At 35.9% G+C, this 17,957-nt stretch overlaps 2 protein-coding genes across 3 annotated transcripts; one reads left to right on the forward strand and one right to left on the reverse strand.

Annotated features, from left to right (window-relative positions):
• Nucleotides 1-7,205: 7,205 nt before the first annotated feature.
• Nucleotides 7,206-8,360, forward strand: LOC122604269 (zinc finger BED domain-containing protein RICESLEEPER 2-like). Its single transcript, XM_043777156.1, has 2 exons — nt 7,206-7,809; nt 7,918-8,360. Exons 1-2 carry the CDS (start codon nt 7,206-7,208, stop codon nt 8,358-8,360), a joined length of 1,047 nt encoding a protein of 348 aa, XP_043633091.1.
• Nucleotides 8,361-10,294: 1,934 nt separating this feature from the next.
• LOC122602968 lies at nt 10,295-17,683 on the reverse strand. Of its 2 annotated transcripts, XR_006324420.1 has the most exons (4): nt 16,066-17,683; nt 14,818-15,826; nt 11,639-12,883; nt 10,295-10,915 (listed from the first exon to the last, which is right to left on the reverse strand). XR_006324420.1 is itself a non-coding variant. In XM_043775584.1 (2 exons), exons 1-2 carry the CDS (start codon nt 17,353-17,355, stop codon nt 15,209-15,211), a joined length of 1,908 nt encoding a protein of 635 aa, XP_043631519.1. In that variant the 5' UTR covers nt 17,356-17,683; the 3' UTR covers nt 14,585-15,208. The 2 variants fall into 2 exon arrangements, 1 of the variants encoding a protein (XP_043631519.1); XM_043775584.1 differs by lacking the exons at nt 10,295-10,915; nt 11,639-12,883 and having other exon boundaries at nt 14,585-15,826.
• Nucleotides 17,684-17,957: the final 274 nt, after the last annotated feature.

The raw sequence follows: 17,957 nt of genomic DNA on the forward strand, positions 1-17,957 counted from the left end.
AAATATCTATGAACCTTGGCAGCAACACATTGCTCTATATTCAAAAACTTTTGAACATCTACCAATCCAAGTTCATAACAGTCTTACATTCATATTTGTTCCCACAAATATGATCGACTACGGACATTTAGAATAACTAATTTATTCATGGATTTAAACATGCAAAAAATGGAACACAACACAATTTAAATGCATAATACCAATATTCATATAAAGTGTTAACAAATACAAATGTTCCGATATCCAAATACATAAAATAGATCAAATCCAATCACTAGAATATCGAAGTCCCATGGCACAAGTATGACTTTCATGCTTAGGCCTTTCAAGGAGCTTCGTGAGTGGGTCCGCAATATTTTGATCGGTGTGAACTTTGCGAATACATATCTTTCCTTTTTCAACTTCATCCCTTATGTAGTTGAATCTCCGCTCAATGTGTCTAGTCTTTTGATGCGCACGAGGTTCTTTGATTTGAGCAATTGCGCCCTCGTTATCACAAAGAATTTCTAGGGGTTCTTGAATGGAAGGAACAACCCCTAGATCGGCAATGAATTTCTTCAACCATGCAGCCTCTTGTGCTGCCAAAGAAGCGGCGATGTATTCCGACTCTGTAGTGGACAATGCAACCACATCTTGCTTCGAGCTTTTCCAAGAAACAGCTCCTCCATTTAGAATGAAGATGTACCCCGATTGTGATCGAGAATCATCTCGATCAGTTTGGAAACTCGTATCCGTGTAACCCTTTACAACGAGCTCCTCCTCACCAGATCCATATATTAAGAACATATCTTTAGTATTTCTAAGATATTTCAATATATTCTTGACAGCCATCCAATGACTATCTCCTGGATTTTGCTGGTATCTACTTGTCATGCTCAAAGCGCATGACACGTCCGGTCTCGTGCATATCATAGCATAAATGATGGATCCTATAGCAGATGCATATGGGATTCCACTCATTTTCTCTTGCTCAACTTTTGAGCTAGGAGATTGAGAAGTGTTCAATATAGTTCCTCTTTGAATAGGTACTAAACCTTTCTTAGAGTTTTCCATCTTGAACCTTTTCAAGATTTTATCTATGTATGCACTTTGATTCAAACCTACTAAGTGCCTTGATCTATTTCTATAGATCCTTATTCCCAAAATATAGGCGGCTTCACCAAGATCCTTAATGGAAAAGCAACTTCCAAGCCAGGCTTTTACACCTTCCAAGGTTGGAATATCATTTCCAAATAGAAGAATGTCATCGACATATAATACTAGAAAAGTAATGGTGCTCCCACTAGCCTTCTTATACACACAAGCTTCATCAGCGTTTTTGATGAAGCCAAATTTCTTGACTTCTTCATCAAAACGACGATTCCAGCTTCTTGATGCTTGTTTCAATCCATAGATTGATTTCTTTAACTTGCATACTTTATTAGGATGTTTAGGATCGACAAAACCTACAGGCTGATCCATATAGACATCTTCCTCAAGATATCCATTTAGAAAAGCCGTTTTGACATCCATTTGCCATATCTCATAGTCATAATGAGCGGCTATGGCAAATAATATCCTAATAGACTTTAGCATTGCCACGGGCGAAAAAGTTTCATCATAGTCGACCCCTCGAGTTTGAGTGAAACCTTTTGCTACAAGTCTAGCTTTATAAGTAAACAAGTTTCCATGCATATCGTGTTTCAATTTGAACACCCATTTACTTCCAACTACTTTGGAATTAGGAGGTTCATCAATCAATTCCCAAACTTGGTTATAATACATGGATTGCATCTCAGCGTTCATGGCTTCTAACCATTTGTCCGAATCCGATTTGGACATTGCATCATGGTAGGTGGTAGGTTCATCAGAGACCATCATATAACATTCATCCATAAGAAATCCATATCTTTCAGGTGGATAAGAAACTCTACCAGATCTACGAACGTTTTGTGTGTCTTGATCAATTCCTTGATCATCTTCAACATACTTTTGTTGAAAGCTAGTGTCACCCAAGTGTGTATCTGTCAGTGGTTCTTGATCTTCTTCAAGTTCCACTGTTCTAGAACTAGTTCATTCCATAAGGAATTTAGTCTCCAAGAACTCAGCCTTTCGAGCAACAAATACATTTTGCTCATTTGGATCGTAGAAATAATATCCCAAATCATCTTTAGGATATCCTACAAAGATACATTTAGTGGATCGGGGTTCTAATTTGCTTGAGGCATCATGTCTTACATAAGCCTCACAACCCCATACTTTTAAGTATGACAAAGATGGAACTCTTCCATGCCATATTTCAAAAGGTGTTTTCTCCACTTTCTTGGTTGGAGCCATATTTAAAATTCGGGCAGTAGAGATTATGGCATAACCCCAAAATGACAGAGGTAGTGAGCTTTTGCTCATCATAGAACGAACCATATCTAATAGGGTTCGATTCCTCCTTTCAGACACACCATTATGTTGTGGTGTTCCAGGTGGAGTTAGTTGTGAGATGATCCCACAACTTCTAAGATGATCTTGAAAGGCATCACTTAGGTATTCACCTCCTCTATCAGAACGAAGAATTTTTATTGTCTTGCTGAGTTGGTTTTCTACTTCATTCTTGAAAATTTTGAACACTTCAAAAGCTTCACTCTTGTGTTTTAATAAGTACACATAACTGTAACGACTATAGTCATCGGTGAATGTAATGAAGTATCTTTCACCATTCCTAGTCATTGACTTAAAAGGACCACATACATCCGAATGTATGATACCTAATAAATTTTTTGCCCTTTCATTAGTGCCATTGAAAGGTGCCTTAGTCATCTTGCCTTGTAAACAAGATTCACATACATCAAATGAATCATTTGATTTTGTTTTCAAAAGACCATTCTTTTGAAGTGTTAGTATGCGATTCTTATTTATATGGCCAAGACGACAATGCCAAATATAGGTTTCACTTAAATCTAATTTAAGTTTCTTGGTGGTAGCTTGGTACATTGAGTTATCATATGTTGTGTTTTCATGAACCAATTCATAAATACCATTTATAGGCATGGCTTTAAAATAAAATACATCATTCATAGAAATATGGATATCATTGTTAACAAATTTAAAATCATATCCAACATGTCTTAAACGGGAAACTGAAATAATGCTCCTAGTCAAACTGGGTGCATACAAAACATTGCTCAATACAATTTCCAAACCACTTGGAAGTTTCAAAAGATAGTCTCCTTGGGCTTCAACTTGTACTTTCGCACCATTGCCCATTAAGAGACTAATGTCCCCCTTCTTGATGTTCCTTTTTCTTATGAACCCCTGTAACATATTAAAAATATGAGTTCCACATCCGGTATCCAATACCCATATGTAAGAAAAAACAGTATTAAGCTCAATATATATCATAAATATTGTACCTGAGGTTTGCCCTGCATCCCTCTTAGCTTTCAACTCTTTGAGATAGGTTGGACAATTACGTTTCCAATGTCCTACCTCCCCACACTCAAAGCATGGGTCATTGACAGCAACCTTTTGCTTCTTCGGTTTTGGAGTATCCATTTTTGCCTTTCCCGTTCCTCTGTTGTTCCTTTTGTTGTTTCCCTTTCCTTTAGCAATATTTGCCTTTGGTCCGGGGTTGGCCCTTTTCTTTCCGCCTTCATTGATCATGTGAACGGGTTGAACCTTTCCTCCCATGCTAGCCTCGGCCGTTTTGAGCATCCCATGGAGCTCGGAAACAGTTTTGTCCAATCCGTTCATGTCATAATTTAACACGAAGGTCTCAAATCTCTTAGATAAGGAGTTGAGGATCAAATCCGTAGCCAACTCGGTTGAAACGGGACAATTTAGCCTTTCGAGGCGATCAATGTAGCTTTTCATTTTAAGAACATAAGTTGAGACGGGTTGAGAATCATCCATGTGACATGCATGAAGCGCTCGAACCGTTTCGAAGCGTTCAACCCTTGCCTTTTGTTGGAACATTTCCTTGAGTTGGGTAATCATGTCATATGCCCCATGGTGCTCGAACTCCTTTTGGAGTTCGGGAGTCATACTTGCCAACATTATGCAACTAACTTGCACGGAGTCATCGACATATTTAACCCAATCATTGTAGGCATCAACATTTGTTTCTTCGGGCTCATCGGGAATAGGATCGTCTAGTATATAGGATTTCTTTTCATGCTTGAGAACAATTCTCAAGTTACGAAACCAATCCACAAAGTTGTTTTGGCTAAGACGTTCCTTTTCAAGGATGGATCTTAGTGAAAAATTATGGACGTTTGGGTTGGGGTTGATTGGATTGTTAGCGGCCATCTACAAGATTAACAAAGTCTTTATTAGTATTTTCGATATCAAATATAAATTTTAATTGTTAATACCCTTTTATGGCTTATGGACAATTAATAATTAAAATCTAGAATCCAACGTTATATTTAAATAATGGTTAGGTGACCTTTATCCCATTATTTAAATTAACAAGGTAGTCAACGTTTGACAATTGTAACATTTTACAATTTCTAGTGGTATGGGATCGGTTTTAACATCTTATGTTAAGTCGGCAAGTTTAATCCCATCAACGCCTTTGGATACCATGCTTCGGTGACCCTATTCACATGGCTTCCAAATCAAGTTGTCTCACTTATACACACATGTAAATTTATCCATACAAATGGTTAGGTGACCTTTATCCCACAAGTATAATGAATTTACCTTAACTTATAAGTTTCCTCAAAGTAGTTAGGTGACCTTTATCCTACAAAGAGTTCCCAAATAATTAAGTGTTGTATAAAGGATGGCGTTTTAACTTGTTTTTAAAGGGTCGTTTGAGTTTTTATATTCTAGTTAAAACTTTGTATCATGATGAAAATTTTGAAATCCATATTTCAAAGTTCTTTTATAAAATCCATTTTTATAATTGTAACCATTAACTTTTAATAAAACTCATTTTATTTTACCAAGTTAATGTCAATTTTAAAACCAATTTTTAAACTTTTATGTATGTCATTTAGTTTGTTGTTTTGAGCATCCACATGACAATATTATCAACCAACCACACAAACATGACAAACATAATAATAAGTGCACAACATTAGCCAACTAATTTGACCACACTTGTTAGCCGAAACAAGTGTGTCAAAAGGTCTCAACCTAAGGGACAAAGTGACACAAAATTGGTGTCAATGAACTCCCACTTGATCTTGCATCCAAATGCTTCAAGTAATCTTTTGTGATGTGATTTGAAAGTCTTTCTTCACTCTTCCTTTTGGCCTCCAAAACAGCCCCTAAACTCTTTAAAGCCTTCTTGGAGATTACATTTACAAGGAAAATGCAACTAGTCTACTTATTACATTCCAAATGAAATAAATAAAATTACATAACCAAATGAATGAAGAAAATCCTATTTAACTATTACAACCATTGAATAATTAAATAAAATACAAAGACATCCACACATCACAAACAATCACAAGGTCTTTTGGCTAAGTTGTGACACTATAATACACAAACAAAAATCAACTTTTGATGCATGCATCCATATAACCGGCTCTAGATGCCATTGTTGGGACTTTTGGTTTTTATCAAAGTCATATTATCCTTATAACATGAAAAACGCAGCGGAAAAAGTGAACCTTTCATTATGTTATATATAGTTAAAACCAAATTTTAACTTATAAAAGAAAACCCCAAACAATAAGGATCCATGTATATGAATGTCATAACAATCAAAATAACAACCATAGGGTGTTTAGAAGACTACCTTCTTCCAAGCTTATGAGAAGGTTGATATGAAGAAGATGATGTTCTTAAATAAGCCAAGTCTTCAAAATAAAAGTACCTCAAGTTTGCATACCCCAAGCCTCCAACAAACACCCAAATATGCTAGGATTTAGACTTGAAAAACCCTTCTCTTCTTTCTTTGTTTGTGCCGAAAATCAAGAGAGAAAAAGAGAGAGTTTTGCACTTGAGAGTTGAGAGAACACTATAGCAAGTGCATGTATTAAGTGTGTGTTTCCAATGTAGCTAGTGAGTTATATAAAACAAGCAAATGTATGTGTGTTTTGGGTGAGAGGGGGCCGGCCCCAATGTGAGACCACATGGGTCTCACCGACTCAAAATTCACATGCATTTTCCTTTTATACAATATATATAAATGTTTTATAACATGTTATATACCTTATGTAACATATTATGTATTATACACAACACACATAAGTGTTTATTTTGCCAAATAAACACATTCACATATTTTTCAAAATAAATTATCCATATAATTTACTTATATTTCTCAAGTGCATTTATTTAGAAACTCATTTTCTAAATGCTTCAAGTATTGATATTTATTTAAAGATCATATCATATAAATAAATATCATAAGTGTTTGTCTAACTTGTTATTGGGTATGACCTGACTTGGATCATCACATACTAGCCACGTCAATTTAATATGTGTCTTGGGCATACGAAATTCCAACACCCGCCGCCTGTGGTTTCTCCTCCGCCGCTGACATCCGGTAACACTTCTGCCTTCTCTGATTCTGTCATATTTTGAGTTGATTTGATTTGTGTATCTATATTTATATATCCTGTATCTATAGGATTATTAAGTTTAACCTATTTATGAGGTTTTCATTCTTTCCCTTAATAGTTATTATATATAATTATTTTTTTGAAAGGTTATATTATATATAACAGATATATGTAATTGATGGGTCATGTTGAATTTCAATATATCAGATATAGATAGATGTAAGTAATGATTTAATGGGTCATGAGATTGCTGTAAATTACATATCAATTGGGGTCTTGTATATGCCATTGTCTGTATTCATGTGTCGGTTGAGCTTGAAATTTTGATATATTCATGTGTCGGTTGAGCTTGAAATCGGGCTTGGTTTATTGAGATACTAGTCTGTATCTGTAGAGTGAGGTGGCAGCAGACAGAAAAAATATTGTGTGTAGTTTGTGTTGGTTTTTTTAGACTAGAAAGAAATGGAAGGATGAAGTTAGATAAAGGAACATTTCAAATACTGACATCCCGTCTTCTTAGCTTAAAATCAGTGTTAAAGTTGAGACAATCCACAAATTGTACGTCATTGAGCTTGATTTTATCAGATATTGATTTCATGGGTCTTTTTGAGTTATTGATGTTGCCAATCAGTTTAAAACAGATCTTAAAATTGTTAAGCTAGTTGTTACACGTTTTCTAATTGTTTAATTGGGGTCTTGTTTAAAATAGATCTCATGTCGGACCAACAAAGTACTAGAGATGAGATTGAAGATGAGGTATCTTCATCGAAATCAAACAAAGAAAGATCTATAGTATGGAGCTGCTTTGAAAGATTTGGGCCACCGGGTAATCAAAAGGCGAGTTGTATCATTTGTGGAAAAACCTATTGTGCCAACCCAAATTCCGGAACATCAAATATGAAGCGACATATACCTAAATGTTTCATTGTTGATGAGAATGGTCCACCAAAGAAGAGTGTCCCCTTAGATCAAGAAATGTATAAAGAGAAATTGGCGATTTCAATAATCAAACATAACCATCCTTTTAGCTATGTTGAGCATGAGGCAACAAGGGATGTGCACACTTTTTTGCATCGTGATGCGAAGCCAATAACAAGGAACACTGCAAAAGCAACTGTCATAAAAATATACGAGAGAGAAAAAATGATTCTCAAAGGGCAGTTGAAAAAACTAAGTGGTCGGATTTGTTTGACTTCAGTTTTGTGGACTTCTATTACAACAGTTGGATACATGGCATTAACTGCTCATTTTGTTGATGAAAACTGGGTGTTAAGAAAAAAAGTGTTAAACTTCAGATTTATACCGCCACCTCATAGTGGTTTATTGTTAGCAGGGTACTTGATTAGCTTTTTAGCAGATTAGGGAATTGAAAAAAAGATTTTCACCATCACTTTAGATAATGCAAAGTATAATGATGGTTTGGTAGATTCTTTAAAGGGACATTTACGTTTGAATGAGGCGTTGGTTTGTGATGGAGATTTCACTCACATTCGTTGTGGTGTACATATAATTGAAGGAGCTATCGAGAAGGTTCATGATTCGGTGAAGTATGTTAGAGGAAGCGGTGCAAGAAAGTTCAAGTTCGTAGAAACCATCCAACAACTTAACTTGCAATGTGGAAGGCAAATTTATCAGGATGTTCCAACAAGGTGGAACTCTACATATCTCATGCTTGATTGTGCAATAGCTTACAGGAGTGCTTATGATGCTTTGGAGTTAGTGGATCCATATTATCTCACATGTCCATCTATGGAAGAATGGGAAAGGATCAAAGTAATCACAAAATTCTTGAAACCTTTCTATGAAATCACAACTTTGTTTTCTGGGAGTTTTTATCCCACTTCTAACTTGTATTTTCACCAAGTGTGAAAATTCAATGTACTATTGAAAATGGGATTAGAAATTCAGATGAAGTGATTAGCAAAATGGCAAAAGACATGAAGACGAAGTTTGATAAGTATTGGGAAAATTATTGTATGGTGTTGTCTTTTGCTGTTATTATGGATCCTCGGTATAAGGTCAAGCTTATTGAATATTGTTTTTCCAAACTTGATATGGATGAAGAACTCTGTGTAGTAAAAGTGGAAGAGATTGTTGATGCACTATATAAGTTATATGATGAGTATCCGATTCTTTCGAGCAAGGTAAGAAATTCTTCCATGGGTGAGAGTTTAAATGTTGGTACATGTGGTTCTTTGAATGGGGACGAACTTGATGGATTCGAGTCATTTCAAAGTCAATATGAAAAGAATGACACGAGTCACAAGTCACAGTTAAAAGTATATTTGGAGGAACCCGGTATTAATAGAAAACAAAAGATTGATGTTTTGCACTTTTGGAGAGATAATCAAGATAGGTTTCCACAATTGGCTCATATGGCTCGTGATATATTGAGCATCCCCATTACTACAGTAGCCTCTGAATCATCTTTTAGTATTGGGGGTCGGATTATAAGCAAATATCGGAGCTCCTTATCAAGGTCAAGTGCTGAGGCATTGTTATGCACTCGTGATTGGTTGTTTGATATAGAAGGTATTAAAGATCTTAGATTATGAAGTCGTTCTATTTCTAACTTATTATTCTTAAAGCCTTTTTTTAATATGTTGTAACGTTTTTACTCGTTTTTACATGTATAGATGAGGAAGAAGAGGAAGGACTTGCAGAAGACATTGAAGCATTGATTCCAAATTATAGTAGTACTACTAGCAGGATGTGAAACAGCTCTAAAGATAGGTACTTTTTTTCTTAGAAGATTTTTTGTCCATCTATAGAAACGGATTACCCTTTTTGTAGAATGCTTTGCTTATCATTTGGAAATTGGTTTATGGTACCATATATATAGATGCTAATGAGGTGGATAATTTTTAGTGTGAGATATATTTCTGGCTTCTAAGGTCCTAATTGTATTGTATCTTTAATCAACACATAATGGGAGTATCATATAGATATATAGTTTGTCTATTTGTCTTACAAATGTAGTTCAGTAGTTGTTAATGGTTCAGTGATTGTAAAACACATGTCTTTGAGCAGGTAGTTCAGTGATGATATAATGGTTCAATAGCTTGTAAAACACATGTCTTTGAGCAGGCAGTTCAGTGATGGTTTAGTATCTTTAATCAACACATAATGGCAGTATCATATAGATATATGTTTGTTTATTTGTATTATAAATGTAGTTTGTCTTATGTATTTTTTATGGGCCATTTGTAGGATCAATTGGGAAGAGTTTTCCTTTTATCCTGTATCAACATTCCGTTTACAAAGATTCATGTCTCACTTTAAGTGTCCATATTGGAGGCGTATCATGCAATTCTTGGAGAGCATTTGGTTCAAGCTGCTGGACAGTCATTTTTGTTCTTGTGGCATAATAGTTAAACTATGTGTATGCTTAAATGCATTGTATTCTTGTTGGATCTTAGTTTGTAGTAGTAGAAAGTCCAAAAGTATGTAATGGGTTTCTGAATCAATGTAGTAGTAGGGATTATGCTGCTGATTGAAGGGATATTAGAATAGTAAAATGAACATAATGCATTCATTTTTGAACTTGAGAGCATTCATTTACGTTTTGGTTTCAATATGCATTTTAAAAAGTTTAAAGTTTGAGATGTTACATGGTTTCAAACTTTTGGTGGTTTAGTTTGCTATTTTGAAAACGGCCTGTTTTGACCCGGGTCCGTTTTGACGCGACCCGTTTTGACCCGATCCGTTTTGACCCATTTTCAAAACAACCCGTATTGACCCGTGACCCGACCCGATCCCACCCGCACATTTTGCCACCTCTACCTCTAATGATGGATGACGACTTTAGAGTCACTTATCATGATATCATTAACAATTGTAAATACAAACATCACCCATATCATTTACTCATGCACCATCCTGGTGTGGTGTTATTCGCACACACAATCTGCCAAACTTTACAGTATAACAACGGGCCGGCAATTCTCTCGATGATGGTTTGGATGATTATATAATCCCCTAACAAAACTAAAATTTCAAATGGGATTCTTTCAACCTGAGAAAACATCAAAAGCAATTAGAAGATATGTGGGGATATAGTATACCCTTGATCCGAAGACTATTTTCTGGGTTGCAAACCGTGATAAACCAGTGCTCGATTCCACTGGATTTCTTAATGTTTCGAAAGATGGTAATGCGGAGATGCTAGACAACAAGAAGAAAGTTTACTTCTTGACAACCGTAGGTAAATTTCAGTGTATGTAGATCTGCATGAAACTCCAACCTTCCAAGTGTCGGGTCTGTTGGACTTCTCCACGATATCAACATTAAACGTGCCGATTTTTGTACCAGGAAGAAATTAAGCAGTTGGAGTTTCAAAGCTCTCTCTTTCCAGATTCTCAAATTTAATTTAAACACAAGATTTCCAGAATCCGGCAACATACGTGCAGTTTGACAAGCTCCTTCTGTCAACACCATAATATCAATTATTCGTTACATTTCCGTTAAAATGTGTGAGAAGGTCATGTTTAGTTAGTTTGCATTATATATACTAGTCTTTATACCTGTATGAACATACGAATCATGTATAGTGATGATCTAAGGGTAAATCGGAAGGAACCCTTTAATCCATGTACCGTATTTATACCTACACAAGTACACAACTACCCTGGGAGTTTGTATTGAGATGATTTATAATTATCTTAAACTTTATGATTAATTAATACGATGTATTTAATTGTTGGTCCGACTTTTTTTTCGAACATTCAGTCGGTACACGACATCAGGGAAACTTCACCGTATAATGGTGAAGTCTTGCACGTATCCTAGACAACGAGATATTAGCTATGAGCCGTTACACGTATTCGGAGGGAAAACCCCAACGTTTGCCATATCTAAGGATCAAATTCAAGACCTTGGGTAATACCGGGAGTGCCTCTGACCATCCCTAAGGAAATGATACAACAAGACACTTTGACTACTTACAGAAAGACACACTTTGACTACTTACAGAAACACGAACAAACTTGACAAGTTGCTTTTAGGGCACATGTATCATATCATATAAAGATTAAATGATGATAAGATAAAAGGGAAATGGTAATTGTGATAATACTTAAAATTAAAAATTTAACACTCAAAGCAAATGTTTTATAATGTGATATAAATTTTCAAAATATGAAATTTACCTACGGTTGTCGAGAAGCAAACATCCTCCTTTTTGTCTAGCATGTCAGCATTAGCATCCTTCGAAACAGTAAGAAATCCAGTGTAATCGAGCACTGGTTTATCATGGTTTGCAACCCAGACAATAGTCTTTGGATCAAGGGTATACCATACCCTCATTTATCTTCTAATTGCTTTTGATGTTTTCTCGGGTTGGAACTTGGAAGAAGCCCATTTGGATATTTTTTTTTTGGGGGGGGGATTCAAAATAAATCATTCACACCATCATCGAGAGAATTGCCCGTTGTTATATTGTTAAGTTTGGCTGAGTGTGTGTGCAAACAAGACAACACCAGCTGACCGACATGATGCATCAGCAAATGATATGGGTGATTTTGGTATTAACCGTCATTATGATATCATGATAAGTGACTCCAAACTTTTCGATCAAGGTAAGTGTGTGTAATTCGTCGAAAAGTTGTGTATGATTAGAGGGTTCACTATGGAGTATTTAAGAACTCAACTGGCCAAGGCCAAACTGGTTGTGTTGTACCAAAGCTACCTTGTTTATACGGCCTATTAAATTGAATTGAATTGGCCAGCAAAAACTAGTGGTGTATGGTGTATATTGCTGGCCTATTAATTGAATATTTGACTTTTCTTGTTAACATACCACGCTTGTTTAAAGTTCGGTTTGATATGATATGTGGTAGACCAATAATTAAATGTATGATTTTATGATATGTAGGACAATTAAAGTCTCCCAAGAACTCAGACATGCCCATACATGTCAAAGAAATTCATCTGCAAGACTCGCTCATTTCAGCTATACTCTAATTTGAAACATCACCGTGGTTAATGATCCATGGATATGATGATCTGACCAAGCGGAGATGGTTTAATAAACATTACACATGTTATTTGTATACAATATGTACGTAATTCTGCTCAGAAACTTTGTCAATACGACATAGCAACCTTGAAAAATTACGGTCTTATCTCGTACTTCTCATTGAGTCAAACCTTGAAAAGCTATTGTCCGGTGTGCTGCTGCTCATAGAATCGAATCTTCGAGAAAGTTTCATGTTTAAAAAAACCATGATTAATGGCGCTAAAAGAGTCGTACCTCTAAAAATTTTCAAAGAAATTATATCGTGTTGAGGTAGCAGCTATATAAGCTGGTGACAGGGCCGAATCATCAAACCCACGGGAATTTTTATTTGAATATTGGCCCGAGGGGAATCACTTCTCCTTCGACTGGCGCAAAGCTATAGGAGTGGGAAAAAAAAAAGTCAGAAAGTCATATATGTCATTCAAGGCTGTTATCAGGAAAGAAAAGCACTAAAAGATGCTAGCATAAATTCCAAATACAAAAGAACTCAAACAATGATAATTGGTAGAGGCGGGAAACACTCGCTCCTCACGGACAAAGGGAATAAGATGATATAGTTGTTCTTGTTGACGGACAGGCTGTTATTTTTGTGTTGCATGTCATAGTTTAATTGTTAGCCCTTATAAATTCAAAACTTGATGTAAAAAGAAAAGAGCCCAATAGTTTAACTTCAACCTAATAGCACGAAAATTGGGTAAACATCTTAAGAAACGGAGAAACAGGTATATTGGTTATACCATATTGACATACATACACCGGAGCTTTGCCTTAAGAGCGGCTGATTCAGAATCTTGTAAAATGGTCTTATTACTAAGTAATCTTATTGAATTGACTATTCTAAGCAAATTATAGGATTATAAAAGTTACATAGAATAGATTTGGGGTGGGGTGGGGGTATGAACTGAGCATGCACAGGTTTGGGCAGATCAGAGACCTGAAATAGATTTGGGGTGGGGTGGTTTTAGAAGATGGCGTTCCATCCATTGGACAAACATGTAAAAGATTATGGACATCAATATGCATACCGAAAAATTGTATCTCAAAAATTTAGGTGTGTCGTCGTTACTTTTCTAGAACTACAAACCCGGTAAATGATTAGAAGTAGAAATTTAGAGAATGATGCAAATTAAGCATTCAGATATATCTCAAACATGTGAACTGAACAATAGTTTAGCTAAATTTAAAATCTCCATAATTACAGAGTACTCCTAAACAAAACACTAACTTTATTATCTAGGAGTAGTTTTCCAAATTTGATACAAGTTTCATATTAGTGCCTCCTTCTAAGTCGTTGCTTCTCTCACTCCTTATGTTTTTTTCTGGATGGAAATCTTTAGTTTGTGTTTGAATGGTGAACCACAAAAAACAAATGGCATGCGTTTATAAAAGGGAGTTTGTTTCAATTGATAATAGCCTACGTGCATAACACATTGTCCTATCTATTTCAACCTTTTCTATTACTACATTTTATTTATCAAACTATTCACTGATTGTTCTTTATTACTAAATGTAAAGGAAACATATACTCATACTTATCAGCTAATTAAGAATAACCTTTGTTACTATTATTACTTTTTTATGTCTACATGTATGTATGTAAAAAATCTATAATCACCACTAATAAGTATTTTAAAGAAGATGGAGGTTCCTGTCAATTAGGGCTGTCAATGGGTTCGGGTTCGGGTTGGCAGGTTTGGGTTGGCGGGTTCGTGGGTTGAAAAACTCCGACCCTAACCCAACCCACTAAAAGTTTCAGGTCAGAAATTTCAACCCACAACCCGCCAACCCATGACCCAACCCATGTGACCCGAGAAGCAAATATATATAAATATAAAATGGAATAAATCAACCAATATAAAGGTTTATCATTGATGGTGTAAGCCGAAAACGAAGAGTACAAAAAAGAAAGAAATATGAGGGTATTGTTAATACTTGGCACAAAGTTAACAAACTTATCGCCTCGTTCTACATCACAATCATCTCACAGAATTTTGAATCCTCCTTTTATTTCATATTTGAAGTTACTTTAGGTTATAAATATAAAAAAAATGAGAATAGGACGTATGAATTAGTGTAATGTGGAGTATGAACTATTATATATAATTCAATTATTTTAAAGATATTAGGTTGGCGGGTCGACCTGACAACCCAACAACCCAACCCGGACCCAACTTAGAAAAAATCAGGTTGGCGGGTTGGTGGGTCGAAAATACTCAACCCTAACCTGATTTTTTTCGGGTTGGTTTTCGGGTTGGGTCGAAATTGACAGGCCTGTCAATCATGTTATTTATTAGTAAAGTAGCAACATACCTCATTTGATGCATTGATCAACTCAAAGTTGAGGCCACCTTCAAGACTACGCTTTTTTTCTCCTATATACATGTAGTTGAGCTTTGGAAACATTGATTGACCAGATGTGAAAACCTTCATTTGTGGACAGCCAGAGATCCTAGAGTCATCCAACTGCGGCCATCAAAACTCGTTCATCCCACAGAAGAAACCTTTGAAATTTGGTAAATCAGTCAATTTGAGGGACTTTAGATAGGGAAAGACAACAACTTTAGATGTTGTGTGCTCTCCATCTTCCTTCAAGTCATCTTCCTTCACAATTTCTTGCATTGCCTTGAAGTGTTCTACAGTCAACTTTTCCAGTCGTTTGAGGCTCTCAAGTGTGGAGCTGGTGAATACATGCTCCAAAAGGTCACATTGCTCGATTAGCAATATCTTTAAGTTGAGCAATTGTGAACTTTGGAAGGCCATAAAATTCCAACTTCACTCCTTGCGGTAGATCGATAACATCGTTGTTGTTGGAGAAACCTGCCAGATTTGGTAGATCATACAGAGAGAGCTCCTTTAGCTCCTGAAACCTAATGTCTCCGTTACCATTTTCACTGTATACAAGTGATTTCATAACCCTGCAATCCATAATTCTGAGATGCTCAAGCTTCACCAGACCGTTTGCTACTGGGACTGTAAAGAGGTATCTCAAGTTGTCACACCCAGAAACCAAAAGGTCTCTTAAGTTATATAACAAGTGCGGAGGTACGAATTTCGGTGAAACGTCTTCATGGTTATCACAATATTGAACATCAATGTCGAATAAAATTTTAACGGATATGCAGAATACAACAGAGATCTTTTCAAGATGATGCAGCAATGACATGGAATTGCTTGGAAAAATATTCACAAGATTATCACAGCGATTCACTGCAAACTTTCGCAATGAGCAAGAATCAACTTTCGCACTGCTATTAGGCCATATATTCACCAATGCATCCATCCTATCAATAAACAACATCTCCAACCTAGGGAACATAACCTGCATAGTAATAAAGCAGTGTTAATCACTCGATACCTCAGTAAAATACATTTTAATTATTATTTGTTAGAATGTATTAAATGTCACATGTAATTTTTACTAAACATGAAAATTAATATATATATATAAACCAATGATATGATTTTATGGAGAGGAATTTGTTTAGTATACAGAATTCTCAATCCAGATTATGGGAAAGAAATAATAAAATATTGAAGGACACATGTGTTAGTAATTACCTCTTTGTTGAATAAAGTTTTAATTGCAGAACTACTACGGGACATAGTAACAGATGTTGATTTATACTCTGAAAAAATGCTAGTCAAACTGGGAAGGGATCTAAGTTCCAACTCCACTAGTTGCGGTAGATCGATTACATCTTCGGTGTTGGAGAAACCTACCAACATTGGTAGATCATACAAAGATAGATGCTTTAGCTCCTGAAGCCTAATAATGTCCCCTTCTTCACCAATTTCACTGTATACTAGTAATTCCATCACAGGGCATTCCTTAACTGTGAGACGTTCAACCTTCACCAGACCGTTTGCTATTGGGATTGTAAAAAGGTATCTCAAGTCGTCACAACCGGAAACATGAAGCTCTCGTAAATTATAAAATGAGTGTCGAGGTATGGATTTCGATAAAACTTCTTCAAGGTTATTTATGCCACCCACTTCTAAGTGAAGCACTTCTGTTTTTGAAAACAACTCATCCATTCCGGATTCCAACAGTTCATATTTGTTACAGGCCAACGTCAGCGTGTTTTCAGATGAGTGTGTGTCTCTGCCACTTTTTGCTACTAAAAACCGTCCCATAGATATCTTGAAACTTTCGAGTTTATTATACGTCATATTCTTTGACTGAAAATTGTTCTCAAAGAATTCAACTTCTAATGCAGAAAGATTCTTGGAACGTTCTTCCAATTCCTTGTAGTTTATATCCGTAAATTGGATGCCCTTTTTTTCTTTAACCGTCATATAAAGCTCTTCAAGCTTCACCAGGTTTTTCAAGACACCATCAGCGATTTCAAGATTAATACAACCTGTCAAATCGAGTAGCTTTAGCTTCACTAGCTTCCCGATTGCAGATGGTAAACATCTGATGCCAGAATGAGCAAAGCTGAGCACTTCCAAGTTCAAAAGATGATCACCAATAGGAGAACAATCAGACACCAATGAGCATTGATGGAGACACAGTGTTCGAAGCTTGGTGGAGCATTGAAGCGATACAGGAAGCATCGGATAGTGCAAGTTCTCACATGCCATAACTTGAAGATTTTCCATTTTCGCATAAAAATCTTCAGGAAACTTAAACGATTTATCGCCATTCATAAGTCTTAATAGGGACACGTTTGGGCAATTAAAGTCTCTAGGTAACTCAGACATGCCCATACACGTCAAAGAAATTCTTCCGCAAGACTTGCTCAATTCAGTTGTACTCTCGTTTGAAACATCATCGTGGTTAATGATCCATGGATGATCACCTTTAGAAACTTCAGATACCACAGAAGCAAGCACAAGATCATGCATTTTGACACACTCAGAGTAATCACTATCGAGCAATAAATTTGCATTTTTGAGATTGAGTACACATGCCTTTGTCCTATCTCTAGCGTCCCTCAATGTACGAACTTTCTTTAACAACTTAAGCCCCCATGCGTATCTCGTCAGATCCTCAATTGGAATATTGAAGTCATCTGGAAACAAGCCACAAAGCAGAAAAATTGCTTTGGTATCTTCTTCCGCTATAAAGGTATAACTTATCTGAATAATTTGTTGCACATCATCGAGCTCATTTTCCTTCAAACAACGAAGTGTATCCCTCCATCATCGAGCTCTTGTTCCAGGATGTTTCTCTCCCTCCTCAATCTCCATCTTTTTATTTTTCTCTCTAACCAACTCTAATTTTTTCTCATCTTTTAATCATCAATATACAGATGCATAAAAATATATTTATATATAAACAAACACACAATCTATATATTCATAAGTTCATAACCATAATCTCTACATACATACAGATATGCATTATATCTAAATCTATAGAATAATCTGTATATATAGCTATCTATCCATGTAGCCCTCCCCCCCCCCCCTCTCTCTCTCTCTATGAAGGTGTTACAGTGGTTGTA

Source organism: Erigeron canadensis, chromosome 6 (assembly GCF_010389155.1).
Source record: "Erigeron canadensis isolate Cc75 chromosome 6, C_canadensis_v1, whole genome shotgun sequence".
Lineage (NCBI taxonomy): Eukaryota > Viridiplantae > Streptophyta > Magnoliopsida > Asterales > Asteraceae > Erigeron > Erigeron canadensis.

Excerpts from the sequence above, each read along its gene's own strand:
- LOC122604269 (XM_043777156.1), top strand. The coding sequence starts at position 7,206 with ATGTCGGACCAACAAAGTACTAGAGATGAGATTGAAGATGAGGTATCT. Across the intron at positions 7,810-7,917 it reads TATACCGCCACCTCATAGTG|ATTCTTTAAAGGGACATTTA; the intron begins GTTTATTGTTAG and ends ATGGTTTGGTAG.
- LOC122602968 (XM_043775584.1), bottom strand. The coding sequence starts at position 17,355 with ATGCATGATCTTGTGCTTGCTTCTGTGGTATCTGAAGTTTCTAAAGGT. Across the intron at positions 15,827-16,065 it reads AAACTTTATTCAACAAAGAG|GTTATGTTCCCTAGGTTGGA; the intron begins GTAATTACTAAC and ends ATTACTATGCAG.